The sequence below is a fragment of the Heliangelus exortis genome, chromosome 12, assembly GCF_036169615.1.
Source record: "Heliangelus exortis chromosome 12, bHelExo1.hap1, whole genome shotgun sequence".
NCBI classification, from domain to species: Eukaryota; Metazoa; Chordata; class Aves; order Apodiformes; family Trochilidae; genus Heliangelus; species Heliangelus exortis.
The window spans coordinates 6,091,155-6,118,607 of NC_092433.1; the positions used below are offsets into that span (position 1 = coordinate 6,091,155).

A 27,453-nucleotide genomic window follows, 5' to 3' on the forward strand; every position below is an offset into this window, starting at 1 on the left:
AATTGCTTAGAGAACAAATCTGAAAAGTTCTGGAAGAAGTTTTCCTACTGTCAGCATACAGTGAGGAACACTGGATTTGTTCATGTCTGAGTAATCTGTTCCTATACAGGTGACAAGTGAAGTGATTACTTACTAATATTGCTGTAAGTAGAAAGTGATTTTACACTCTGAAATTTCATCAGAGCCAGCATCAGCAAATTCAGCAAGAGAATTGTAAAGGTAAAACCATATCCTATTTTATTAACTCTCCAAAACACTCCAAAATGCTCTTCAGTTCAAGATGCCTTAGCAAAAGCAGTTTAGGGAGCAATGTTACGCTTTGGATGTTAAGTTTATATAATCTTTGAGAAAGCATATTTTGTTAGATAGGAAAGAAATACGCAGATTATCTTTTTCCCCCATCAAGAGGATTCAGAATCAATTTTATGTCTGTAACAAAGTTTTGCCTTTTAAAGTTATAAATAGAGCCCCAGCAGACTCCCTGGGAAGTCATTTCATAGTGGATGGGGCTTCCCTGTGGTCCCACTGGCACAGCTGTCTGCTCCTGTCACTCCCTGCTCCATCCCTGCCCAGGCCCAGCGCGCAGTGAATGCTGCACACCCGAGTCATCGCTAAGAATAAACCTTCCAACAGCAACAGCAGCCTCTGTCAACCTGAATCACCCCGCCTTCTGCTTTGGGAAAATGACCCAGCTAATGACTTCATGTTAGATGCTCTATATAAGTCGAGGGCAAAAAGCAGGCGTTTGCAGAGCAGAGGGGCTGGATTAAATCGAAGCCAGGAAACCGCCGGGGAAGGGATTACAGCTGAGTGAGCAGCGCAGTCATGTCACAGGTACGGGAGATCTGGCAGGCTGGGGCTTGTTGGAGCAGGGTGCCCAGCAAATGTGTTACTGGGTTAGATGGTTTGCTTGGGAAAGCTTCTAACAAGTTACTCTCCTTAACCAGTGAATTCAGCTTTTTTTGCTCTGTGACTTGTTCAATTATACTGAAGTATGTAAATGCTCTGTTTCCATATTTTAACAAGTTTGGAGGGATTATTTGATGAAGGAGAGCAGCTGCCATCTAAATGGCTAATTAACTTAGTTACAGAATGTTCTGTTCTACTGTAAATATTTTTATTTATGTAGGAAGGGGGGAAAAAACACTTCCATTGCTCTGGTTTGGGATGTTTCACAGAAGCAGTGATTTCTGTTTTTCCAACACACTGTCTCAGACAGTGGTTGGACATTTTAGCTGTAGTTTTGAAAGGACGTGGCTATCCTGAAGTGTCCTGCTGTGTAAAGTTGAATGTGTTAGCATGCAGGAAAAGAGAGTGACTGAAAATTATTAACTGCTGGGAAATGGTATTTGAGACTGACATTTTGTATTATGCACTTCTAAGTGCATTTTGTAACTGATGGTTTGCCCTTGCTGTGGTCCCCAATATCCAGTGTTTCAAAGCAATCTTAAAATTAGTTCAGAAACACTGAGTTTTTCAGATGTTATGTTTTGAACACAAGCCACACATGCCTGGCGGAGCCCTCTCTATTATGAGAGTTTTATGTGGTGGGTGGGATGAAGAGTAAGAACACAGGGAGGGTAGAAGAGTACAGCCTTTCAGCCACACAGAGTAACTCAGTCTGGCTTATTTTCTTTACTTCAGAGAAAAAGATACATTAAAAAACAATCATATGTCTTGCCAACCTACATTTTTGACTTGTGACAGGAGGACAAAAAGTACAAGCTGCACTGCTGTGCCAGCTGGGAGTGGCTGCTGGCCAACTGCCTACAAATGCATTTGTGTTGGGAGCAATTAGCAGTTTAGCTGTGAAAGTGGCAACTACTCATGCTGGTGGGTCTGGACAGGACTTGAACTCTGGCTCGCAGTAACCCTTCTGTGCAGCTTTTTTGCTTTTTAGCTGGTGGCCAACTAATCCACAGCAGTTGTCTTAGGGGAAAATCCACCTGTAATCAAAGTATGAGAGGCTTTTATTTAAAATAACTGGGTGAAATTTAACAATTTGGCTCAGCCTGGCTGTGTTTTGGTGCATCTCAAGAGCCTCCTTTCCTTACCCTGTCCCCAAGAATCCCCTTGTCCTGGTGGAAAGTGGGTGAAGGATCATAGCAGATTTCTCATTCCTGATAACAAAATGGAGGGGGAGGGAGGGGAGGAGGTCCCCTTTCTGCTTTGGAGCCAGCAGAGGTCTGCCTGTGGGCCACAATTTGGCCAAGGTCTGCCTGGGGCCAAACTGGTATTTGTTCCCATCCCATGAAAATTTTCATCAGTTGGAAAAATCAAGCCCTGGCTGTGGGGATGTTTGGTTAACCAGCTAACTCACCAAAAGCTGTTGGGAATCTTCAAGGTTTTGCTACCATCCATTCTGCTTGCTTGCTTTGGCTACTTGTAGAGTGTTTTCCCCAGAGGTCTGCTGAATGTTTTGTTTCCCACAACACATGCAAATGGGATTGACAGTGAGTTATTCTGAGCGTTCCTGGGAATTTGCAGCTGGCAGGAAAGCTGCAATGCCCACCCTGCCCAGAGCCAGGAATGCCTGTGATGTCTCTGGGAGCTCCCTGGGGCTCGCTGCCCCAGCCATCCACAGGCCTCGAGGGATTTGTTTCCCTCCAACCGTTTTTAGTTTTACAAGTGGTGCCCTGAAACAAACAAGTGGGTTCCACTGCTGCCAGCATGAAAGCAAATAAATTCAGCAACGTCAAGTGAGGGCAGATCAGGCATGCAAACTTTTTTAGGTAGTTTCCAGTTGAATTGCTGAAAATTACTGCTACGGTTTTACAAAATAATACTGCAGTATCTCTTAAAAAAGGATGCTTCTGTAGGTGTTTTGAGATTGTGGAACACCGACCTGAGGTCTTCTGTAGTGTAGGATGTTGTTAAACTGCTTTAACCACACAGCTGATTATCACAGCCTTCTTTTGACTTTCAAGTGAAGCCAGACCCTCTGGTCATTGGCATCAAGAACATGTAAACTGTGAGATTTCTGAATTGACCTTTAATTTCCTGCCTCTCAGCAGAGGCAACTGAACACCAATTGCAGACACTCTACTTAGGTAATGACAGTCAGATACCCCTGTTGAAGGTGAAGTCTGCAAACTGTTAGAACTGGAGTATGGGGTCTTTTATTCTTTTTAATCCCATCTTCTGTGTCCATGCAGCAAGGTCTGCCCGGTGGGACCCTGGCAATCTGTCCTTGAAACAGTAAACTTAAAGGGAAATGTTAATGGTGCTGACTGCTACTGACTGACAATGTGCCTGACTTTGAAGTGCTAAGTTAAAAACAGGCATAGGCTGACATGATCCCATGTTATCCTAATAATTTTTTTTTAAGCAAGATAAACAGATTAGTACTTGGACATTGCAGTGCACCACCTGATGATGCATCTGTTTCTATATCGGATTTCCTTCTCCTTTTTTGGGTTCTGAGTTCAGTGTTTCAGATGTGTTCAGTACAAGCTTCTAGACAACCCAGTTGAGGGCTCAGGTATTTTTTGTTCCTTGCATTTAAGATAAATAACTATGGATCAGGTGTTTATTCAAATTAAATGAAGGTGGACTTCAGAATCTCTCTGACCAATTTCCCAAAGTAGCAATGAGTAGACTGCAGCACAAGCACAATTTAGTAATTCAGGGGATTTTTTTCCTGTCCAAATAGTGGACAGATTCTTGACTTACTAACCTGTACTTGCAGAATTGCTAGGGCTGCACAGATAATTTTATTTTTAAATACTTTTTAAAAAAAGTGATCCACTGTATCTTTCAAAAGCTGTACACTGAGAAGACAATTTCAGAACAGTAATAGTGGCAACAAGCAATGAATTATGGTTGGGCACAGATCTGGAAGAGCTGAGTGTGCAGTCTCAAAACTGAAATAGGTGGAATATTGTATTTGCAGCCCTATATGTTGTAGCCTTTGGATTAAGGCAGCTCTGTTCTCAATGCTTCTAAATATGAAGTAGTGATGTGTGGGCAATACTTCTGTTTCTTAGCCAGGCCCTGTGAAAAAGAAGCGTCCTCCAGTGAAGGAAGAAGACCTCAAAGGAGCCAAAGGAAACCTTTCCAAAAACCAGGAAATTAAATCCAAAACCTACCAAGTCATGAAGCAATGTGGTAAGTGTCCTTGATGGAAATAATTAAGAAGTTTTCCAAAGTAAAACATCGACTTAATTGCTCTTTTCAAGTGAAAAGGTGTTTCTGAATCAGCAGTCAGCAGTGTGCTCACCAGCCCTGCCCTTGCTGTGCAGGGAGTTTGCATTCACCATCGTGACAGCACCAAGAGGACCAGGGCTCTACTTGGAGCAGTTGTTCTCCCTGTCTGAACAAAGCAGGAGGGAGAGCTTTGTTTTCTGAACCACAGTTCAAACCAAGCTCTGGGATAATAGGCAATGTCAGTGATTGCCCAAGTTGAAGACTGGAGGCTTTGTCATTATTTAGGGAATTTCTGGCCTTTCGATTGGATGAATTTGTGCTTGAGATGAAGCAGAAATTGGAGGGGATAAAGGGTAGAAGGTGAGAGAGAAGCAAATGTCTGCTTGCACTGAACACCCCTGCTGCTCTGATAGTGTTTTCCCACCACTAGTAGGAAGAATAAAAGGAAAAATTATTAATTTTAATCCCTTTTCAGCATAATAGCCTGGACCTCGGCAGTTTTCAAGTTTCTGAAGCACCAGCAGGATTTGGGGCCAGTAAATAATAGCACAAACTTACAGGTGCTGGCAGCTACCCCATGACTGGGATTAGAGCACTGTACTCTAAGGTTCGGGAAGTTGATGGACTGATAATTATTTAATCAAATATATGTATTTCAGCATCACTGGTTTTACTCTCTGAATTTATTGTGCTGGTTCACTCACTGCCTTTCCTGGTTTTCTTTTCATAGAACAAATGGGCTCTGCAGCACCTTCCATATTCAGCCGGAATCGGACAGGGGATGAAACAGTCTTTGAGAAACCCAAAGAAGAGCCAGCCAAGAGTGTTTTTGGCTGATGGTGGAGATGGATATGTCTCACCCTGATGACTGCTGTAACATTTTCCCAGATTTCCGCCCCTTACACTAAAGTCACTGTAGATCTAAATAGCTAATTTCTATTGTAAGTCATTAAGGAGGGAATAGACTCACACTGAAGGGTACAACTTCCATGTTAAATTTTATTATGTGCTTTCTATCTATCTGTTGAATGGTGCTTGCTCTAATGGTTTAATAAAAAAAGTTGTTGGATACAGCTTGGCACTGTGGTTACTAATTTTAGTTTAGGCTTAGATTAATTATGTTTTGGCATCCCAGTCTGTGATCTCGTCTATCAAATGCAAAGAATAAACATCCAGATGTCACAGTTTTAGTGTCAGTGCAGTTTCTTCACACTGTGCCCTCTCCAAGAGGGAGCTGAGGGGAGGGGGGATTTTGTTGACGTTTCTCACAAAAACCTGGAGACTTCACCCAAATTTGGAGTGATTGCACCCTGGTGAGGCCGTGCCACAGGGTTCCCCCCTCACAGCCTTTCCCGCCTCGAGCCTTTCCCCTCACATTTCCTCCCTCACAGCCCCAGGGCCACAGCCCAAGGTTTGCCCCCAAGCAGCTCTGCCGGGAGGCAAGGTGCCAGCCTGTGCTGAGGGAAGGCTTTCAGTTCATGCCCCAGGGGCTTTGTACTCACATTCTTGAGGTTCTGTTGGATCAAGTGAGAAGTGGGGTGGCAGACCGGCACTGGAGGCGCCATGTCCCTCCTGCCTGAGGGACACGCTGGGTGTCTGTATCCGCTCTGACTGGAAGATGTTTTTCTTGCAACTCTGTTTACATCTTGATTGCTGCATTAAACATCAAGCCTTTTTTTCCCCCTGAGGTTATAAATTCGAGTGCTTCCCCTCCGCTGAATTTTTTGTGCTCAAACACGGATGACTCCGTGCTCTGCTGGAAGCTGCAACGCTTCTCTCACACCCCGAGTCCCTGGCAGCACGTCTGGAGGCAGTAAGGTAGGTGCCACTGTTCTTTAAAGTTACTTTAATTTTACACAGGCTAGACACAATTAAGACGTGAAAGTGATAGTGAAGGTCTCTGTGCACCATGAAGAAAATAATCTTTGCCTTTCCTCTCCTAAACACAGGCAAACCCCCCTCCCGCGTCCTCCCTGCAGGTCTAAGGGTGAGGGGCCGGGGCTGTCATGGCCGCCTTGGCGGGAAGCCCCTGCTCTATCCGTCACGTATGCAGAGAGCCCCTCAGTCATGTACCCCAGACCCCTCAGCCTCTAGAGGACCACAGTTCAGTCTCACATTTCAGTCATAATCCTTTGGGCTCAAGGGGGAAGTTTCCCTAGAAATATTTTGATATTGCTGGTGTGTTGGCCTGCCACAATTTTTTCACCCCCAAAGATGATTATTTGCAGCCAAGACCCTGGCTTCTCTCTCTGCTGGACATTATTTCTTCATGGGGCCTGCGATCCTCACAGGTAACTCAGCACAGCCCTTTCACCTGAGAAAGACCCCTTCCAGACCTGAGAAGGTAAAAACAGAACCAAACACGGTGGAAAAAAGGTTCCTGCCTTTTTAACACTGAAGCTGTCCCTACATCAGGTTTAACAAGCCCTCCTTAAATAATCCGTGATGAGAACCTGACAGAAGGTTGTTGAATAATTGGAAAAATGATGGAGGGGGACAAGACATTGTTATAATTTTCTTTTGTAATATACAAGTGATGGAATATTGCAGATTTGTTAGGCCGGGCAGCAGGAGAGGGGAGGTGCTGTATTTCAGACCTGGTTTGGGGTGTGCTGGTGCCAAATTAGCAAAGCAGAGAAACCTTTGTGTCCCACGGGCCTGCACTGTGGATGTGGCAGGCAAGCAAAGCAGGGAGCTGGCTAACAGCTTCATTTCCAGAATGTCCTTGGGTTCAGTTATTTGTGAGGCTTCACGGTATGACATTTAAGTGCTCAGAACCAGGGATATTTTTTTGTCTTTTGAGATGGACATCATCTAAAAAATATGCAGTGGAGGTTATAGTGTATCCCTGGGACAAAGTCACTTTGCATTTGTGACAGCAAGGTCTGTGCTCTCCTGTGTAAGTTGCAGGAATGATCCCTTGTCCCTAGCCTTGCTGCTGTGCTGGAAAAGTTACTGGCTGCTGCTGCAAGACAGGAGATGCTTGCATTTGAGAGGAACAAATACAAAGATGCCTGGAGAAATTTTTTGTCCTCCTTTTCTCTATCTTTGGAAAAATGTGCTTTTTTCCCCTCATTTTCCTGATGAGAACTGATGACAAAGAAGTGGCTGAACAAAGCCCCAGGGTTTAAGTTTTGAGGTACTTTTGAACTTGAAAGTATTTCCAGTTGTGATGGTGAATTTTGTTCCTTCTTCCAGGGTGATCTGAAGTCATTTCACAGCATGGTCATTTCTCAGAGTGAGCAGCACCAGGGGCTGCAGGGTTGGTGCTCAGTTGAGCAAGGTGCTCAAGTCCAGGGACAAGGCTGAGTGTGGGATTTTCCTGTAGCTGCTCCAGCAAGACACAAAAGGATGCAGGAGGGATTTCACACCTTCCCCAGTTGCTGGCTGGCTCTCTGCACCCAGGAGCTGGGGCAGAGCCAACAAGCAGCATAAATCTGTGCAAAAGCTGCTCTTTAGCATTAGTGTGGTTTTACACATGGGTATTAGAAAACGGATGACAGATCCACTTAATGAAAGCTAAAGCCTTGGCTCTTGGGGATCTTAGGCCACTGAGTGTATAATCCTGTGTATTTTGAGGGATTAAAGCATTAGACAAGCTGTAGAAGCTAATCAAATGTATAGCAACTTTAATTTTTCTTTATTAAATTATTCATATTTACATGACCTGCTATAAACAATCCACTATTTGCAAGTCGGATAAACAGTCTGCCTGGAAAAAGTGAATTTTTTTTTTTTTAAGTTACTTAAATCAGAGGCTTAAGACCAGGTTGTGCTCAACAGACCACAGTGAATTCGTAGCTGTCTGTCAAAGTAATAATTGAACCATACATTAGTGTCTTCTTGCAAATCTGAGGCCACTGCAACCCTGCTCCCTACCTGAATGTTTTGTCTGTAAGAATATGTGTATTTACAGGTTTTTTTTTCCGTAACCCCCGTTACTCACCCTGATATTTCCAGTTGTAGAGCTGGGGAGATGAGCTTTTGAAATGGGTTCTACCTGTTGTCTGTTTACCTGACCGCCTAAAAAAATAGAGATTTCTCCACAATGTGTTTAAAATGCTTTATAGAAGAAGCAGATATTACAGCTGCTTGAATGGAGAAATAAGTAGTCATGCAATCTGTCTTGAGTTAGGAGACTATGTAAACACCATGAGTGAGCATGTACTTTAGGAATTCTGTTAGTATAACCTAACTATTTGTGTATAAAATTGGACTTTTAAGAGAGTTCCTTTTTTTTGGGGGGCTCCAAGGCAACCCTTGGCCAACAAAAACTTCACAGCAACTGCTCCAAGCTCCCATTTATAAAATAGGAGGTGAAAAGTATTATCCCGCTCAGTTTCCAGGTAAATTCAGGTGCACCAGTCTTTTGTGCAAACAGCCCTGCTGAGCAGATGGGTTGAAGGCATCTTTACAGAATCCCTGACTGGTTATGTCACAGCTGTGTTAGGGACAGACATGACCTGTGAGCTGTTGTGCTCATTATTTGGGTGGTTTGTGCCTTCTTTGTATACTTAGATATGTGTATTTACAGGCCCTGATCTGGCAGTTCTCTCCCTATGGACTCCAGGCAAGGTCTGATTACTTCATTTGAACTGTTTAGCTAAAGACAAGCCACAAGTGACTTTGCTATTTGACAGACAGGAGTTATGGATTGTCAGAGGAGGAAATAAGAGGGGTTTTAAGAGAGCCACTCAACACCTCTCACGGGCTGGCTGGGCAGGGAGGTACAAGATTTGAAGATGCCACTAGCTGTAAAATATCATGTGAATGTTGCATGTCTTGACAATCCTGAAATTTCTCAAGTCCTTGAGATAACAGTAAGGATGTGCCCTTCAAAGCATCACTGTCAGATATGGTAGAGATTCATGAATCCAAAAATGCAGCCTGTTGCATAGACTGGCTCATCTGCCTGTGGGATTCTGTGTGCTTCAGTGAGATCTAACTCTAAAAAGATAAAGAAGAAGGTTTTCGTAACTTACGCATTATGAAACATTAGAATTCAAATGTCTAATAGCAAAGATCTGTTGGAAAAATAAATGTTAGACAAGTCCAAGTTTTACCTGTGTTTAACATGTAAATATTAAGTTCCTGTGTCTCTTAAAAGTCTACATAATATCCCCAAATACAAGTTACTTATTAACTGATTAAGATAAACTGAGTTTTCATTTTAAATTCTGGTCTTCCAAAATGGAGGACAGAATGTTGCTCTCATTGATGGTCTTTTCCTCCCTCATAGTACTAGCAGAAACTAGTGCTCAAAAGGTATTTGCTATATTTCTTTTTTTTTTTTAAGTATCATGCTTGCTCATTTGGTGGTGGGGTGGTTTGGCCAGGTAGCACAGGTCGCTTTTCTTGTAACCACCATCTGTGGAGTCTCGGGTGTATTTTGTTCTGATTTCAGAGCTTTGGGTCCATTTAAGGCCTTTTTGGTTGGTTGTTTGGGCTGTGACAGGAGGATGTTTACAGATGCATCTGGTCATGCTTGTCCCCAGGGATGTAAAGGATTAAATTTGAGGGTTCAGTGGGTTTCTCTAGGCTACCAGATGAGTTTTGGATCTTGACATGGTGCTATTATAGCAGGAGCAAATGAGGACTGTTGCTGTGCCAGGAGGTTTCTGGCAGGCGTGTAATAATTTATATGGAATGGAAAAGAGGGGAGTAGATAGTTATTTGTGCCATCTGGAGGAGCAAATTGTGTTTTGTATTGTCTCAAGGCTCAAAGAGCTGGCCTTATTTTTTAAAATATCAATATTAGAGAAAGGAAGAAAGCCTTAAGTTCGAGGGGGTTTATTTCTATTGTGCCAATTCAGACAACTGTGAAATGCAGGTGGGTTTCTGGGAGGCAGGGACAAGTCTTGTGGCTGCTGCAGGGGTGGCACCATGTGCCTGGACTGCTCTCAAAATCCATGACTTGGGGGTTCTCTGTCAGGGCAAAGCCTCCCCTCTGAACATGCATGGACAGTTTGAGCATGGTATGACAGCACATGTGAGCAGAGTTTCTTGGAGATTCTTGGAAAGCTTTTGGGTTGAACCACTTCTGGGAGAGAGCTCCAACCTGGGAAGGGAGGATTCCAGCTTGGGGTGGCCAACAGGGAGGCATAAGCAGGGAGAGCACCCAAACTGCCAGGATCAGGAAATTGTTCTCTCAGTGGGTACTTCTGGGTTTTATCCCATTGTCCTGCCTTGTCAGTAGGCTCCAGGAGATGGAGCACATTCTGGCAGTGTGTAGTGAAAAAAACAGAGGATGTTTTAACGGAGGCAGCTGCTCCAGGCAATTTCCAGTCTAGCTGCCCTGTGGGATGTTCCTGGGCAGCTCCAAGATGGTGCCTCCTTGTGTGCTGGGGGCCCTGAAGCACCAGGCCAGGAGAAACACAAGTGCTCAAAGGGCATTCCTGCTTCTGCAACCAACAGGGGGTTGGAGGCCCACGTGGGGTTTCAAACCTGATAAACATCATATGTGACACAAAGGCACTGAGCTGAAACACATGCAGCAAAGTCAATAGCTGGGAGAGCAAATAAATAGTTGTGGAAAAAGCTAGGAGGTTTCTTTCCATGGGCTGAGCACTTAAGGGCATCTGAGTTTTCTGAGGTTATTCTTAAGCGTTGGATATACTGGGATGCCACAGCAGCTGTTGTGTACCCTGAGGAGAGCAGACCACAGAAAAAGCCTGCCAAAAGCTTTCTGTGGAACAGCAACACGCAGATACAGCTGCAGGTTTTGTGTGGGGCTGTGGTTGCAGCTGCAGGGAGGTGAATAAGGAGATGGCCAATCTTGTAATGAAAAATTCTCCCTCACCAGTACAGACTGGACCTTCCAATAACTCATTTCTGCGTCCAACTTTTCCAAAAACATCACCCAGATAAGGACTGCTCAGGAACAAAAGCTGGGTATTTCTGTTCCAGCCTGTTTATTTTATTTCCAGCATGCTTTTGAAATCTACAGCCTTCGTGTGGACTGCAAGGTCACATCACGATTTGCTCACACCGTCATCACCAGCAAAGTTGTCAACCGAGCTAATGAGTCCAGAGAGGCGACCTTTGAAGTGGAGTTACCCAAGACAGCCTTCATCACCAACTTCTCCATGTAGGACCTTACCTGTGTTGCAAGGGAGGCAACTCTTGGGGCAGGGGGTGTTTCATCTTTCTTCTCAGGAATTGCTGAGAAAAGAGCACAAAAAGCTGAGCTCTGGAGGGTCCTCCACAAAATGCTCTGTGGGGCAAAGTAGCAGCCCAAATGGTACCTACCAAAGGGAGGTACGCGGGACAAGGCTGCCTGTTGCACAATGTGGTTGACAGCTGTGCTCAGTGTTGGTGTTTCTCCTGCTCTGGCCTTGCCAAAACCCCACAAGGAGGAGGGCCGTGTTGTGCTGGTGGCTCCAGGCATCCCCAGCTTGTGCACCAAGGGCCACAAAGTGAAACATTCCTCTGGTTTCTTTCTGCAGCTCTTTACTTCTAATATTATTTTTGGGGGGGAAACAACAGGTCCATTGATGGTAAAGTGTATCCAGGAATAATAAAGGAGAAAGCTGCTGCTCAACAGGAATATGATGCTGCAGTCTTCCGTGGGCAGAGCGCCGGCCTCGTCAAGTACGTTGCTGTCCTGAGTAAGGCTGCTCCAGTCCCCCTCCTGGGCTTCTCATTTGGTTGGGGGCAGGCTAAACCCAGGAGGCAGACACCTCTTAGCAGGGATAAATGTAATAAGCAGCTTTGGGTTCTTGTTGGGAGAAACAGGGGGTGTGTGTATATTCACATATATATTCACATCTGTTCCTGCAATGGGCCTCAGTGGGAGGTGTCAGCATTTAGTGTTGTCCTGGGACTTGCTGTCACATGGGAGCACCCTGTCAGGCTGGGACAATGCTCAGGCATTGAGTCTGCTTCCCCCCAGACACAGAAGACCATGGCACTTGAGCAGGCATCATGCTTTTGGGATATGATTAATCTGTGATCCCTATGTATACGGCCCTAGTTCTGTTTGATTCCTTACTGAGGCCTTCAGAGGTTTCTGCTCCATTTCCCAGCTTGCATACACAGCACCCATGGCACACTGATCTAATATATGTGAGGTATATAATGTTACCTACAATGTAAAAAAAATCTCTATGATGACTAAGGCTTACTACTATTTATTCCATGCTGGCCTGTGTCCATTATTTAACACACTTCATAAACTATGGCCACGGCAAGGAAACCTTCCCTGCAGGAGGTAAATCTCTGTTTTCCCCCTCCTCCAAGAATCACAGGCAGAAAACTGGAGCAATTTCAAGTGTCCGTCAACATTGCAGCTGGTAGCAAAGTCACTTTTGAGCTGACCTACGAGGAGCTGCTGAAGCGTCAGCTGGGGAAGTTTGAGCTGCTGATCAAGGTCCAACCCAAGCAGCTTGTTAAGCACTTCCAGGTGAGCTGCCCCAGAGAGGGCTGGGCAGGGATCAGAGTGGTGGTTTTGGGGTCTGGCAGCGTTCCCTTGAGATCCTGATTCCAACTTCTTCTCCCCTGACAGATCGATGTGCACATCTTTGAGCCCCAAGGCATACGCTTCCTGGAGACAGACAGCACCTTCATGACAAATGAGTTATCTGAGGCACTCACAAAAGTGCAGAGTGAAACCAAGGTAAAGCACCAGCTGCCAGATGTTACTGCCTGTGGCAGCTTTCAGTTGTTTCTTTAAGTCTTTTCTTCTGATTGCTTTGTAGGCTCATATTTTGTTTAAGCCAACTGTAGATCAGCAGAAGGTAAAGCCTGAACTTGATGAAACCCTCCTCAATGGTGATTTTATTGTGCGCTATGATGTTGAGAGAGGTGCCACTGCTGGTGATATACAGGTAAAAAAGAAACAGAAATAAAAATTCTTTCAGATCATAGATAAGTCTGAATGTGAAGTGCAGTCAGCAAAACAGCAGCATTTACTTTGAAACACTAAGAGTGACTGGAAAAGCTATTTCTGTCAATCCAGGGGAGCAGGAACTGATGGTGATGTTCAGTAAATCCCCAGACACATTATAGGAATGGATGATCTGTGGAAAAAACTCAATCTTTCAAATTTTTTTTCAATACCAAATCTATACTGCCATTTTACAGAAATTTCTCTACATTCTTTTTCTTACTATTTCTTGCTGATCTAAAGCATACTTGTAGCTTCTTGGAAGTTTAGAGAAATGTGATTTATGTAACTATTAAACCAACTGATTTATCTTTCCTTTTTGTAACAACTGAGGCATATCTAAAGATAGCAGGAGCTTTATTTATGGACCAGTGTGTGTTCTAGAAAATGAAGTATAATATTTCTATACTGATTCACTAATCAAGTATATCTGGATGTGCTAAAAGCTGGCAGTCACAGTCAGTGGGCAGAGGTGTGCTTATGGGTGATAATAAAGAGTAAGTTAACACATAGTGTTAGTGCATAGTGTATTTAGATATGTATACACATAAATATATGTATGCTTTTCTCTCATAATTTTCTCTCTTACTTCCAGCTAAGAAATACGTTTTATTACTTCTTTGATTTGGGCTTATCTTGAACAGAATGCTGAGTATGCCATCCCCTTCTTGCTATACCAGAACATTAATATTTATTTATTTAGATGTAATTTCATACATGATTTCACATTCTGTATTTCAGATTGTCAATGGGTATTTTGTGCATTATTTTGCACCTGTTGAAATGCCAGTGTTTCCCAAAAATGTCATCTTTGTTATAGATCGAAGTGGCTCCATGGCAGGCAGAAAAATTGAACAGGTAACTTACTGCAAAATACTCACCTCTGCTTGCATCAGTCAGACACACCAGCCTTTCAAGGAAGTGCCTGCCAATTTCACTTTTGAAGTATACTCTGCTTTTACACACAGCAAACTTTTCAGACATACAGAAATGCTTGAAAATATGTATACACAGTATAAGCTATTAAAGGGCAGAACTTTTCTGATAGGGCTATTCTTATGGTTGTCAAATAAATGGTAATCAAACATTATGGTAATCAAACATTAAGGCAAAGAGCAATACTTCTGCCTCTATCTTTGCAATTAATTGGTTTGTCTCTTTTATTGATGACTGTATATGTAGCTTTGCTAGAGAGCAGACAAGTCCTCTACAGCACCCATAGGTGGTTGGGTGTTTTTGTGTGTGTCCCTGTAAGTAGCAAATCAGCCATTTCTGATTAGTCTCAACCTGACAAATGCCATTAGGACTAAAAAGGGGCATTGGGCTGCATCTTGAATAGTGCAGCACAGAAACCCCCTTATTATGCTGCAGTTCCAACCCCAGCTGTAGCAGAGAAGTAGAAATACTTCTGCTACTTACTGATTGTTTTCTCTTTGGAACAGACAAGGGATGCACTGTTGAAGATTTTGCAAGACCTCCACCCAGAAGATCACTTCAGCTTTATCACCTTTAACAGCAAAGTGGTGGAGTGGAAGAGCTCTTTGCTGCAAGCCACTGCAGAGAACGTGGCAAGTGCTACAGGATTCGTGAAAACTCTTTCTGCTAGTGGAGGTACCAGCCACAGCCTAGATGCTTGTAACCACAGATGTGCACCAAATTATAATATACTGCTTAGAAAATAATTCTTTTTATTAGTCACATACTGCCACAGAACTACCATCAGTGACAAAACAGGTTTTGAATACTTATGAGAGATGAGTGGGACAGAAGGGCTGGTTATGGGAGTAGACAGATTGGTGACTACATTATGATATGGGTACATATAGAGAGGTGGCTACATTGCATCTCTGAACCAGCCTAGCCACAAAGTCCTGTTTCAAAATTTTCCTGATAGTACCTTGTTATTTTTCTACAGAAAAATAGTGATTCGCTCAACACTTCATAGTAGTTTGCTGATTATTTTAATGTCTAGTGTCCACTTGTAAAATAAAATGCATTTGAAGTTATACTCCTGTGTAAGCTACACTACAGAAACAAAATGGTCAAAATATGCATGCAGCATTTCAAGTGCTGCACCACCAGTGTGCTTGGTTTTATTATTTGGTCTGAAGCATAGATAAAAGGCCATAACTCCTGTTACTATTACACTGTTAGTATTAACATAGGTTTTCTTACCCAGGCACTAAGACCAATAAAGCCCACCTGTGCCCAGCTCTTTCTTTGCCTTGTCAAATAAAGCTCAGAGACATTTCATAAGTGTAGGTTAGCAGATGGCTGTGTGTTTATTTAAGCACTTTTAATGGCTCTAGATGTGTTTATATTTTTCGTGATATATGTGTGCAAAATGCTCCCAGAAGAATACTCCAGCCCTGTCACTGCAATATGATACACTGTAATTAAGCCCAGTAGGCTAAGCCCCTAAATCCTCACGTCCCTGAAGGATTACTTACTGCAGAAAATTTTAAACAACTCTGCAGCACCCTGGAAGATGAAGTGTGCTGATTTCTTCAGATGATTATCCTTCTTTGGTGAGTGATGCCTGCTTTCTCATGATAGGCACAGATATCAATCAGGCCCTGCTGACTGCAGTGGGCATGCTGGATAAAGCTGAGGAGCTGCCAGAACGAAGTGTCTCCATGATTATTTTGTTGACAGATGGCCAGCCCACTTCTGGTGAGTAAATACTAGCCTCAGTCCCCTCTCTCCTGGATTTCTTTTTTATCTTTTACACTTGCGTCCCAGATGTTGATACACATAATCTGTCTTTCAGAAGAGCTTTGGTGTAAGCAGACTGTGTTACTGCTGGATCTGTGTCAGAGAGAGAACGACTATGAGAGGGCTCTGGCAAGGGCTGTAGGAAGGGATGACACATCCTGCCTGCCCGTGACTACATGGCCTTTAGCTGGGAACTGTTTTGCTAAATACCACTGGCTTCCCAGTTTATAAACTAAAGGGAATTGCTGGAGATACTCCAGGCACAGCTCAAATATGAAAGTGAAATACTCAGAGCCAAAACATTGGTGTTTTGCATGCATTATATAAGGTCCCATTTGAGAGTTATTGTTTCACCCTCCTTGCCCCAAAATTGAGATATTTTCAAGCTACCTTGTTTTAATTTCTTTTCTATGTCTAGATCTGAACTAGTGATAAGCTGTGATAGCACAAACCAGAGGGTTGAGATAAAAAGTTTGGGTCAAGCAAACAGTAACTCCCATTGCAGAGGCACAAACATCACTTGTTCTGAACAGGAGCTTGTCTACATTTTGTGTGACACCAGCACCAATTCAAGGCCACCTATATTAATTAATCTATAAGCCCTCTTCTAAGATCATTCTGCCTTTGAGACCATGTGATCTGTAACTCCTTTGGAGTTGGTTTATTTGTTTGGATTTTTTAATAAAATTCTGCTCATGGTGCTGCCAGCCTCAGTGTCTCACATATCCCTGAGCACATTGCACATCCACAAACTGGCCAGGGTGGAGTGCCAGGTGAATTCATGCACCTTGGCTGCAAAGGGCACTTTTGCTGCCCTCCTTAACAAAGCAGGAAGAAAGGGAAAAATCTGAGCTGCTCCCATGGTATTGCTACAGGCAGTGACAGTCCCTGTCCTGGAAATGCTGATGAAGAAGCTCTCCACACAGAACCATCATCAGCTCTTCAAATAGGATAAGATAATGGTATGAAAATCTTGCTTGGAGAGAAGCATGGCTGAGTTAATTTGCAGTTTGTCTGAATATTACACCATTAAACAATCCATTCTCCTCCAAATTCAGGCACATAATTTTTATAGATGGTACTTATCTTCCCAATGCTTAACCAAGTGTTTCCATCCCGTAGGCTGTTAACTTGTAGTGTGTGTGTCTCTTTTGTCCTAAAAACCTCCTCTGGCCCCCATAATCTTTTAAAATATTTTGCACTTAGCCATGATGACGTGAGTAGAGGTTGGTAAAAGTCGTTAAAGGGGAGAATCAGGCTCTGGCACTCCAAATGCAGAGTGGTGTTTTCATCTCCAATTCAGTTAATGGAATTCAGTCCCATACATTTTTTACATTTTATTCTCAATTATTCTAAAAATACTTTAGGCAGAATTTTCCATTAAACCTGCTACTGTCTTTTTACACTTAAATAAAACCAACCAAACAAGGGTGTATTTCTGTTTCAATTACAGGTGAGAACAATGTGGAAGTAATTCAAGAAAGCATTCAGAAAGCAATCAAGGGGAAATATGCTCTTTTCTGCCTTGGCTTTGGGTTTGATGTCAGTTATAAATTCCTGGAGAAAATGTCCCTAAGCAATGGGGGAATAGCACGTCGTATATATGAAAATGCTGATGCAGCCTTGCAACTCCAGGTCAGGAGATTAACCCTCAGGATTAGTCAAATTTTAAAATAATCAGATATGAAAAGTGGCTAAAGCAAAACAGCTAACTGGAGGTGCTGCCTAGGTACTTGAATTACCTTGGGAAATACAGTTTAGATGGCATTGTCAGCCTGGTCAGAGAAGATGTGCAGAACTATGGGGAGAAACATTTTTTTTCTAGGTTAGCAGCAGTCTTACATTGCTGAAGAAAAAGCTTTGCTCTCTTCTCTTTAAGGGGGGGGGCTTAGGCATTCAACAAACTGCTTTGTGTGATTTTGCAGTCATTTGTGCATGTTCTCTCTCCCCTTTTAGGGATTTTATCATGAGGTGGCTACCCCAATATTAATGAAAATTGAAATGCAGTATCCAGAAAATGCTGTTGAGGGATTAACCAAGAGCAATTTCAAGCTGTTTTTTGAAGGATCTGAAATTATTGTAGCTGGAAAAATTAGCAATGAGCTTGATCTTTTACCAGTAGAAATTAAAGCTCAGACAGTAAGTATTTAGTTTACTAACTGGAAAACATATCTCCTTTCTGTCTTTTGCCAGCAATAGAGACTTCAAGAAATCTTTTGTGTGCAATAGAAGTTCTTTGTCTTTGGGCATTCAGCTGTTTCCGATTTTAGGCAAATACTTGAGATTTCAAACATTTTCTCCCTTCTGAACTTTCTACAAAAGAAAAACTTTGAAATCCACAAATAAGCAAACAGTAACTTTAAACCCTTCAAAACCCTAGTATTTTGGCTTTTCAGGCATTTTTAGGAAATCGTTTGTATTTTTAGAGAAAAGAAGGAAATCTGACTTACTCATCTCAAAAATGTTGATAATGAACAATTTCATTTCCTTCTTTTTCCATCATTGTTTTGTGTCCTGAGATATATAGTGAAAATACATGCTGCTTTGGTAGTTTAGGATTGCATTTTCCAGTGGGAAAGGTCAAAAACTGAAGGACAAAAAGTGTGCTTTGTTCTGGAAGATGCTCTTTTAAGTCTAGTAATGTGACTTGAAAAGAAATCTGGAACTGTTCTTTTGATGATCAGTTTTCTCCCATTTCAGCATACTAGTGACCTGACTCTTAAAGAAGAAGCAAATGTCAAAGAAAAGGAGCAAATATTTCAAAATCAAAGTTACATCTTTGGAGATTTCATAGAGAGGCTGTGGGCTTACTTAACTATTCAACAGCTTCTGGAAAAATCGTAAGCTATTCTAATGTTTCATATTACAAATTTCTACTGTCCTGAAACACAAATCCCTTAATCACAAATTACATGATTGGAAAACATAGAGAACTATTTCTGCAGATAGTGTTAAGAACATAGTGTACTGGAGGAACATTCATGTACAAGGAACATGAGGTGCCTTTCAGTTTATGATAGCACTGTATCATTAAATGTGTATATATATGTATATGCACATATGTAAACATAGTATTCTTCATTCCATTACTGTGAAATAGGTTTTAATTGTATAGACTGTTGAGCTGTTGCTACAAGTCCAGAAATACTGTCTCTAGATGAGTGAATGACAATAGCTATTAAAGAGACCAATTTGTATGGCCACGAGGCATTTCATAGAACAGGTATCCCAATAAGATTACTCACCCTTCAGCAATAAAAAACATCTATTAAGACAGAGCCAATATGAAAAAGAATCTGAAAATAAACCTGCTTGTAGCCTCTGTTATTTCTTCACTGTTAACACAGATTTTAGTATTTCAGCACAAGAAGAGGACCAGAAGGCACTGGAGGCAGAAGCCTTAAAGCTGTCACTGCAGTACAGCTTTGTGACACCCCTCACTTCCATGGTGGTCACCAAACCTGTTGGCCATCAGCAGACAGAGATAGCAAACAAACCCACTGAAGCAGGTAAATGGGGCATCAGACATCCCTCCTTTCCTCCCCACCCCTTTCCAATGTGCTGACTTATTGGTGGTTTGTTGTTGACATCCAGTATATGTTAATTAATACTGATGTGGTATGAATTCATTTTATAGTGATGTGTCATGGTAAAAACCCATAATGAGAGAGGAGTTCAGGGATTAGCTTCCTTTCAAAATAAAACATACAGGATTTTTTAAAAAGAAGTGATGTGGTGAAATGGGCACTACTATTAAAGTAGAAAAGAATTAGTTTAATTATAAACTAAAATTAATTTAAGAGTTGTTACTCAGCATGCATCTCTCTGAAGAGAGATTCTGCACTTTGTAGAATAAAAGTGGAAAATGAACGTGGGGGAAGAAAGCCTTGCCAGCACCAGCAGTCTTTTTGTGCTAAAGGACAGCTAATATCTGTCATGCAGATCACATGCAAAATGCCTCACCTGAAGCCCAACACCCACTTCTCCCAGTTTTCTGGTTTGCACATTGAGTAAAGCCATTTAGTGTTGATTGTATGGCACTAATATGTCTCTCTTCCTTCTGTTAGAGAATAAGAAGCCCAGCAGTTCTCCAACAGGAGGTAAATGTTTTAAATGTTTTTCTTCTTTTCCAGTAGCATATTTCCATTGTAGTCACTAATGAAAAAAGAAAAAAGAAAAAAACCAAAACAAAACACAACTCATGGTGTTTGTTACACAGTGGGAAGTGTCTGAGATTTGGAAAAATATGTGAAGCAAAATGTAAGCAATGCCATGGTCTGTGCAGGGATTGGGTGGATAACACGGGCAAAGAAAGAAAATCTATACTGAAAGCACTGAAGGGCAAAATTCTCTTTACTTATAAGGAAAAGCAGTTTTTCAAGTCAATGGTGCTAGTGATGTTTCTTGATTCTTCCTACAATGTGGAAAGCATCTGTGAAAAAATTAAGCTCAAGATATTTTGGAATGATTTCTAAGGACGATTTAGTTTTTCTGCTTCTTTTTTTCTCTTTCTGGAAATAATAAATCTGTTTGAATTTATTTATTTATTTAATTTACAGCATTATTAACCTGATAATCCTAGCTGTGATAATAGCAATACTTTATACTGTTACAGTAGCAATGCTTTCACAGGTGAAGAGCCCTGGTTTTGCTTTAACTTTCACAGTAATATATAGAGGGAATTATTAAGTTGCCCTTTTCTCTGAAGGTTACCTGGGAGTTTGAAAGCAGAAAACTCCCTGTCCAAAAGCATGGCCTGGTGACCATCCTACCCTGCTCAGGGGTCACACAGAGCTTGGCACTGCACCAGCACCACCCCTCATCCCCATGCACAAGGAAGCTTAAGCCCCAGACATCCCAGCAGACAATTCGGTTGCTTTTTACATATCCCTTCCTCACAAGGGTGTCAGTAGTTTTTTGTCCATTTCCATCCTTTGGCTGGAAATATTTTTCAGGGATCAGTGCTCATGTTCTGTGGATTTCATTACTGCAGATAGCTTACTTTAAGAAAGGAAGACAGATGCAGCTGGACTATTACAGAGTTGGTGTTTGAAATACTCATGTAAGCTATGCAGTACAACCAGGAATAAAACACAGATACTCTCTTTTCTTTCTCCAGGTGTTCATAGACAGAGGAGTTCAAGACTTCATGGTAAGTGCTCCTCCTTTGTTTTTATTCAGAATAATTTTATAAAGTTCATTTCATATGTAGCTTCACAGTAAAATTACTTTAATTAATACGTTTTGATTTGGATATACAATTTAGGTTTTATTATATGTATTTTAGTCCACAAGTATTTTATGATGGACCATAATCTTTTGGAAACAATCTTGGCACCTGTTGCAGAGATTTTAAAAAGTGTTATACCTCTTGAAAATAAATACAGGAGATCTGGAAAAACATATATTAATAAACTGAAGGAAATGGGTGTAAAAATAATGTGAGGTTTACAATGTGAATTAAATGTGGGGTGCAGCCCTCTGCACAATGGCAATGCTTGTCCTGCAAGGAGGAAATGCCCGGGTGCTGCAGGGACAGAGCTCAACATCCCCATGAGCTCCCACAGCACAGAGCAGAGCCAGAGCCAGCTGCTGCCTGTGTAGGAACCCCACATGTGCACTGTATCACTGCTGTATCCAAAAAAGTCAGTGGGAAACAAGTAGGAGGGGATTCCCTTTATTATAGGGTGGGAGAGAGATGCAAGGCACGAGCCCAAGCCAATGAAACACTGGAAAAAAACCTTCTGTTTCAGGTCGGTGGCGTCATGAGCCCGAATCTGGCAGCATCAGGAAGCTGTCGTTCAAAGGTAGTTGTGTGTGAAAGCAACATGGGTGGGTGCAGTGGGTTCAGTGCTCTGTAGGCACTGTGAAAAATGCAGCTCTAAACCCTCCTGCAGCTCAGGCTGAGCCTGCTCCTGTGGCATGCTTGATCCTAAGAGAAATGGGCACTGTATGTATATTGGGCTCTTGTTCCTCATTGGCACATCATGTTTTAAGCAAATTGTAGAAGCCAGTGGAGAGCTCTGCTAAAAAGGCTTCCATCACAGTTAGGCTTCTTGGTTAATTAGTCTTAGAGAAAAATGTTTCATTAGACTCTTATTACTAATTTTAGGTATACCATTTGTCAGGGTAAGAGAAAAAATGAGAACACCACCTCTTGGTAAGTAATATATATGGTAGTCCTATTTTAATGATTAGTGTAACTATATTGCACAGGCTTTCATATAATTATGGTTTTTTCTGCACTAACTATATGAAAACCCTTTACCTTTTCTTGCAACCTTTGGCATGTTCTTTCCACATAAGTGAAAAATATCCCTTGAGAGCCTCTCTGGCTCAAGGATGAAAAACCACCAACAGATATGTAGTACAACAGATCTTCAGCCTCAGTGTTTTTGAGAGGTGCAATAAACTCTAAGTTGTCCTTAATGAATTCTAAGTTTAAAATGTTGTTTTCATTCATATCAAGATGCCGTCTCTGGGTGTGCTTTTCAATAATTATTACTTTGTTGATTTTAATCCTTTTATCCTATAAAAGCTGTAACTAGTACCTTAGGTATAAATTTACTAAGTAATTTTGCTTTGCCTATCCAAAAGCCAGATTTTCCTTTGCATGCTAACATTGTTCTTCTGGCTTTTCAGCCAATGAATATCCACAGCTTCTCTTGCAATTACCCAAACAAAATGAAATAATCTGCTTAAGTACTGATGGAAAAACACAGCCCTCTGTCCACCTGCTGTCAGATCCAGAGCAAGGTGAGTGTGCCAGGCCAAGAACAAGGAGAGTCACTGTAGGCTATGAGAGCAGTTGGTGTCTTTGGGGATAACCCCCTTTGGTGAAGGACCATATCACACCTCCTGCTTTGCAGCAGCCAGCGTGACCTGGTTAACTTTTGATTTTCTATGAGGCAATATTAACTTTCACTATGCAACAGCTGAGGGCACTTTGCAAATGTCTGGTTGTAGGTCATCTCCTTCACCTGCTGGTGTTGCATCCGTAGCTTTTTCCCAGCACCCCTGGGAACTTCTGGGAATGCAGAGACCTTGGTCCCTACACGCTGCCGGGAAGATCCATGCCCGTAACACGTTGCAGTTTCTCTGTGGTTCTGTACACACAGAAGCCTTGGCCCCAGGCTCCAGTTGTGAGCTGGTCTGACTATGGAACAGAACCACCCCTGTGAGAGGAGGTGTCAGTGTCGGGGGTAAACAGACTCTGGTGACCCCACTGCAGCCTTGGGGGCATGTGGAGCTGGAATCAAGGGCTTCTGTGCATCCCAAAATTAGATCTGAGACCCTTAAGTTGTTTCAGCAACGAGGCTGAGGCAGTTTAATTAAGAATGCTTGTACCTTAAAAGCACAGTCACTTGACAAATTTGTGTCTGTTATTGAAGGGCTCACTGTGACAGGGAAACTTGGGGACAGAGAAGACTACTTTGAGTGGTTTGAAATTATCTACATGAATCCCCCTGCACAAATCCACATCTCCATGGATGAGATCACCATAAGCCACAATAACGAGAGCACTCGGCTGCCATGGAAGGAGTCGGCCACCTCAACCATCCAGGGGTAAGAACCATCACCCCATCCTTTCCTGAACTTGAAAACGAGTCAGATCTTTTTTTATCCTGGCTTCTGCTTTCACAAGTGCCCTTTGCTTCAAGGAAGTGCTTCCAAATGTCCTCATCCTGTGAGTTACTCAAAGTGAGCAGAAGCAGAGTGCCTTCAGAGTGCCCACCTCAAATACTGCGGGGGGAAAAAAAAAGTTTTGTTCAATTTGCCATGCCTGTGTAAGAGAATCAAAACAACTGCAGTACCAGCCTGCCTTTCTGCTTTGACATCAGAGGCAGGACATTTATCTTCCAAAGTAAAGGACCCACCGTGGCTCTTTAGTAGCCCCCATGCCACTGCTGTGCTGGTTGCTGCCAGGCACTCTGCGTTCCTCCAGCCACAGAGTGAGTGCTGTGAGGTGATGGCTTTGACATTTACTGTCTCTTTTATACATATGTTGGCTCCACACAGCCTGAAGTTTTCTTTCTCCCCAGTTTTAGCAGTAACTCGCATCTGGGCAGCTGACATGGTTTATGGGAAAGCATATAGTAGTTGGATACTTGTCTGTAACTAAATGCCCAGTATTGGAGAAAGGGTAATTTAAATGTGGAATTCATTTGTCAGACTAATTAGAGCAGGCTCCTTCACTATCACAAGAAAGAGCTAAATGTAACTAATTCCACCAGCTTTTTTCCATTGCCAGAATAAATCTTTGGGAGGATCTGCTGTTGGTCTGGGGAAGACAGGACACACAGCACTCCATCTCCTATAGGCAGTTTTAGACAATACCAGAAGCCCTCAGACAACTGCTTTCAATTATTTTTGTAATCCACATGGAGCCATGAACATGCTCAGTTTCTGTTCCTCTGTAATTTGTTGTCTGCCAACCAGAAAGATCCTCCTGCTTCAGACCATCACCTGAGCCCTCACAGCCTCAGTGCTGTGTACACGTTTTTGTCTAACCTGATCTGCAAGGAAGAAAAATGTCAGTGAGTGTTTGTGTTCTGCAAGCCCACTTGGGGTCAGAATAAAATTAATGGGCTAGGAGAGAGGCAGGGTCTGAAAAGACTTGTGAAATATCCAAGAAAAAAGAAGTATTTGACGTGTTGATAAAATAGACTGAATTATTTTATCTAGTCTACCTTTTCTCTCATTAAAATTATGAAAATTTACCCTTTTTTTTCTTCCTCCAAGCATTTATTGTCATTTTGAGTGTTTTCATTAGCAAAAAAGATCTCTGGGGTATTTGCATGTAACATGACATGTGAAGGATCTGTTGTGCAGCACAAAGAGAAAAGATATGGTAGTAAATATTTTCTAGCAAAATCATGAGCAGATCATGAAAAATGCAATTGCAAAGAGACAAAAGGCAAAAATGAAATTATATTAATAAATATTGTCTAGTTAAACGCATACCATATTCTTCTTGGAAATAATAACATAATTTACTTTCTAGGCTGCAAGTCTCAGTGGAAAAGGAAAGGAGTTTTACAGCATCATTGTCTGATACAGTCACAGTAAAAATTTCCCTTATAAAGTCTCCATATGGTTTCCTTGGGCTGTATTTCTTGAACACCAACCATTTTTCTGACAAAGTCAGTGGAGTTCTGGGTATGTATCACTACAAATGTATGCAGCAAGGAGGAATGAACTTGTAATTAAGTTCCAGCAGTGAGAACATGGTGGGTTTTTTCAGCCATATCACAAGACTTTCAGATTTTACTTTCCTGGGTCCTGAGAAGCTCTCATGAAAAGCAGCAGGCAGGCAAAGCAGCAGGAATGCTAAAAATTGGGGCGAGGGGAACAAGCAGAGAAACTTTACATTTAATTTATTCTTTTCAGACATCTAACATCACTTTTTACTACACAGCCATCCAGACCCTTCTCTGGGAAGAGGAGAGGTCTTACCCTGGAATCATAACAATGTTTTTCCACTCAGTGGTGGTACAAGCATAAATAGACTGTTATGGGTTTAGAAAATGTTAAAATAAGACTAAACCAATAGCTGGGCTTAACCTCAGCAGTGCTGTGGAATTACATAATTTATGCAGTAAATTCATTTGATGTCAAATAATGGATATAAATAACAGCCATAAAATTGTAAACAGTCAGGATTAGAAAATGAAAGCCATCTGGTCCTGAACATTTCAACTCCAAAAATCCTGGCCGGACTAAAGTTGAAATTGTTTCAAAAACTTGGCAGATGAGGAGGCTGCATATTCTAAAACCACACACAAAAAAGCCCAAAATCCTTAGAGCAAGGCTGAGTCTCTCCGTGGAGGAGTGCTAGATAGAGGTACAGGAGGTCACAGCTGAAACACAGAGAGTTCTCTTAACTGTGGGAGCTTCCAAATGCAGTTGGGTTTTTTTCTTTACTTTGAGGTAGATGGCTGCTTTCCAGGTGTTGTAGCTGCCATGTGGGCTGAATTAGCATCAATACTCAGGTGTTTTGTATTTTTAAATAATTCATGTGTCTGTTGCTTAGGTCAATTTTATTCAAAAGCACAATTTGAGAATAATTCCAACATCAATCAGAGAGCTGATGAAAGACACCTGAGAATCTCTGGATCTGAGCACAAAGCAACCAGGTAACAGAGATGAGAAAAGTGTGAGTGAGGCACATGCTTTTAGGTGTGTTTTATCAGTTAGTACTGGAGATGGAAAGAAATGAAAAGAAGGGAGTGTTTGTCTGTAAGAGTACACCTCATTGGTGTAAATTACAGGAAGTTGTGCTTGAGTTTCTTCCTAACAGCCTGAAGTTGTTGCTTGTTAAGTGATGTTACAGGACTCAAGGCTTCTATTTCATAGTGTGAGGAAAATTGTACCCTGGGGATACTGTTTGTATAAAAAATGCTAATTAAAGTAAGGTTCTGCTGCCTTGTTTACATGGATAAGGGAGTTGGATTTACCACAAAGTTTTTTTACTCTTCAGTTGCTTTAGTGTCTGTGATGTGGAAGAAATACTGTGAGCATGCAGCTTCTGCTCTGTGTCCCTATCACTGCTGCCTCCAGCCCTGGAAGCTCTGGCCTGCCCTTTGGCTATTTTATCACGATTCTTTTGTTTGTTTTGATTTTGTTTCAGGCAATATAAGAAAGATTACAGGCTTGAGTCAACCAGTGATCCTGTTTCCTGCTGGTCAATAGATCTAGCTTCCTAGAAAAGAGTACTCTGGGAAAGAAAACTGTGCAAATGATGCTCTTCCAAATATTTTTGATACTTTCATGAAGAAAACCACACAATTAAAACCTTTCCTGTTACTATAGACAAATATCACAAATCTTTTAGCTCAACATAATTATGCTTTTGAGATGCATATGTGCTTGCTTGTTGCTTTAAAGTAGTTTCTAATCCTCAGTGTGGTTATGTTGCTGAAGTTTGTGCAAATGAAACAAATAAAACTGACATTGTTAGCTCACAGTTTGATATGGACACAAGGACTGCAGTCTCTGAATAAAAATAAGTGGTGGCATCACCCCATCCAACAAATGTGTCATGCAATCAATAATAGATGTCTGAAATGTATACCCTCTATCCAGTTACACAAGTGTTCTTTAATTATGTTTTGTAAAAAGAGTACAATGTTTAGTACTAGTATTTAAGTATTAGTAGTTTAGTGTTAGTCTACCATTATTTTTTTATTTCATGGGAAAAAGCAGTCTTGTCCCTTCCAACCACTAAGATTCTGTAATTCTACTGGAATTCAAATTTGGAGGTTGTTTTTTAGCAGAGTTCACAACTGATGAAATCAGCAATAGGGCAGCAATAGGAGTGAGGATGGCAGCCCACATTGGCTGCACTCCCCTTCCTTGTTGCAAAGTTTCTGAGGCTCAGTTTTAAAAACCTCTTCAGATCAGACACTGGCTTCTTGTGAAACAGACCCAACTTGTTGCAAAAGACAGCATTTCAGCCCTGAAATTGAGCAGGTTGCTTTTTATGTTTGTTTGGGGTTTTTTGGCATCATTTCACACAACATTTTGCAAACACTGGAAGATGTTTTACAAATAATGAAGAATTCAAAAGCAACATGTGGTGCATGGAGGTAACATTTCAGAGGAAATGTACACAGAGAAGCCTCTGTGGAATGCAAGCTGCAGGTTTGATCTTCAAGAGGGGGGTTTTCATTATTTTTTTATTCCAAAATTATGTTATTCCCTGTGTA

General features: G+C 41.8%; 2 protein-coding genes across 2 annotated transcripts; both read left to right on the forward strand.

The window, feature by feature from the left end:
* The first annotated feature begins 693 nt into the window (after positions 1-693).
* On the forward strand, positions 694-5,217 carry MUSTN1 (musculoskeletal, embryonic nuclear protein 1). Its single transcript, XM_071755675.1, has 3 exons — positions 694-834; positions 3,987-4,107; positions 4,877-5,217. The coding sequence occupies exons 1-3, from the start codon at positions 826-828 to the stop codon at positions 4,981-4,983; spliced, it is 237 nt and encodes a 78-aa protein (XP_071611776.1). The 5' UTR covers positions 694-825; the 3' UTR covers positions 4,984-5,217.
* Positions 5,218-9,276: 4,059 nt separating this feature from the next.
* On the forward strand, positions 9,277-26,780 carry LOC139801450 (inter-alpha-trypsin inhibitor heavy chain H4-like). The gene is made up of 22 exons (XM_071755689.1): positions 9,277-9,411; positions 11,073-11,233; positions 11,632-11,736; positions 12,385-12,547; positions 12,650-12,760; positions 12,843-12,971; positions 13,772-13,888; positions 14,473-14,641; positions 15,587-15,703; positions 17,199-17,380; positions 17,702-17,884; positions 18,446-18,585; positions 19,100-19,254; positions 19,813-19,845; positions 20,865-20,897; positions 21,499-21,552; positions 21,858-21,905; positions 22,388-22,501; positions 23,137-23,311; positions 24,750-24,904; positions 25,779-25,881; positions 26,376-26,780. Exons 1-22 carry the CDS (start codon positions 9,337-9,339, stop codon positions 26,449-26,451), a joined length of 2,598 nt encoding a protein of 865 aa, XP_071611790.1. The 5' UTR covers positions 9,277-9,336; the 3' UTR covers positions 26,452-26,780.
* Positions 26,781-27,453: the final 673 nt, after the last annotated feature.

Coding starts and splice junctions, on each gene's coding strand:
- MUSTN1 (XM_071755675.1), top strand. Junction 4,108..4,876: donor CCAAGTCATGAAGCAATGTG/GTAAGTGTCCTT, acceptor TTCTTTTCATAG/AACAAATGGGCTCTGCAGCA.
- LOC139801450 (XM_071755689.1), top strand. CDS start 9,337: ATGGAGGACAGAATGTTGCTCTCATTGATGGTCTTTTCCTCCCTCATA. Junction 15,704..17,198: donor AGATGGCCAGCCCACTTCTG/GTGAGTAAATAC, acceptor TTTCAATTACAG/GTGAGAACAATGTGGAAGTA. Junction 19,255..19,812: donor AAACAAACCCACTGAAGCAG/GTAAATGGGGCA, acceptor TCCTTCTGTTAG/AGAATAAGAAGCCCAGCAGT.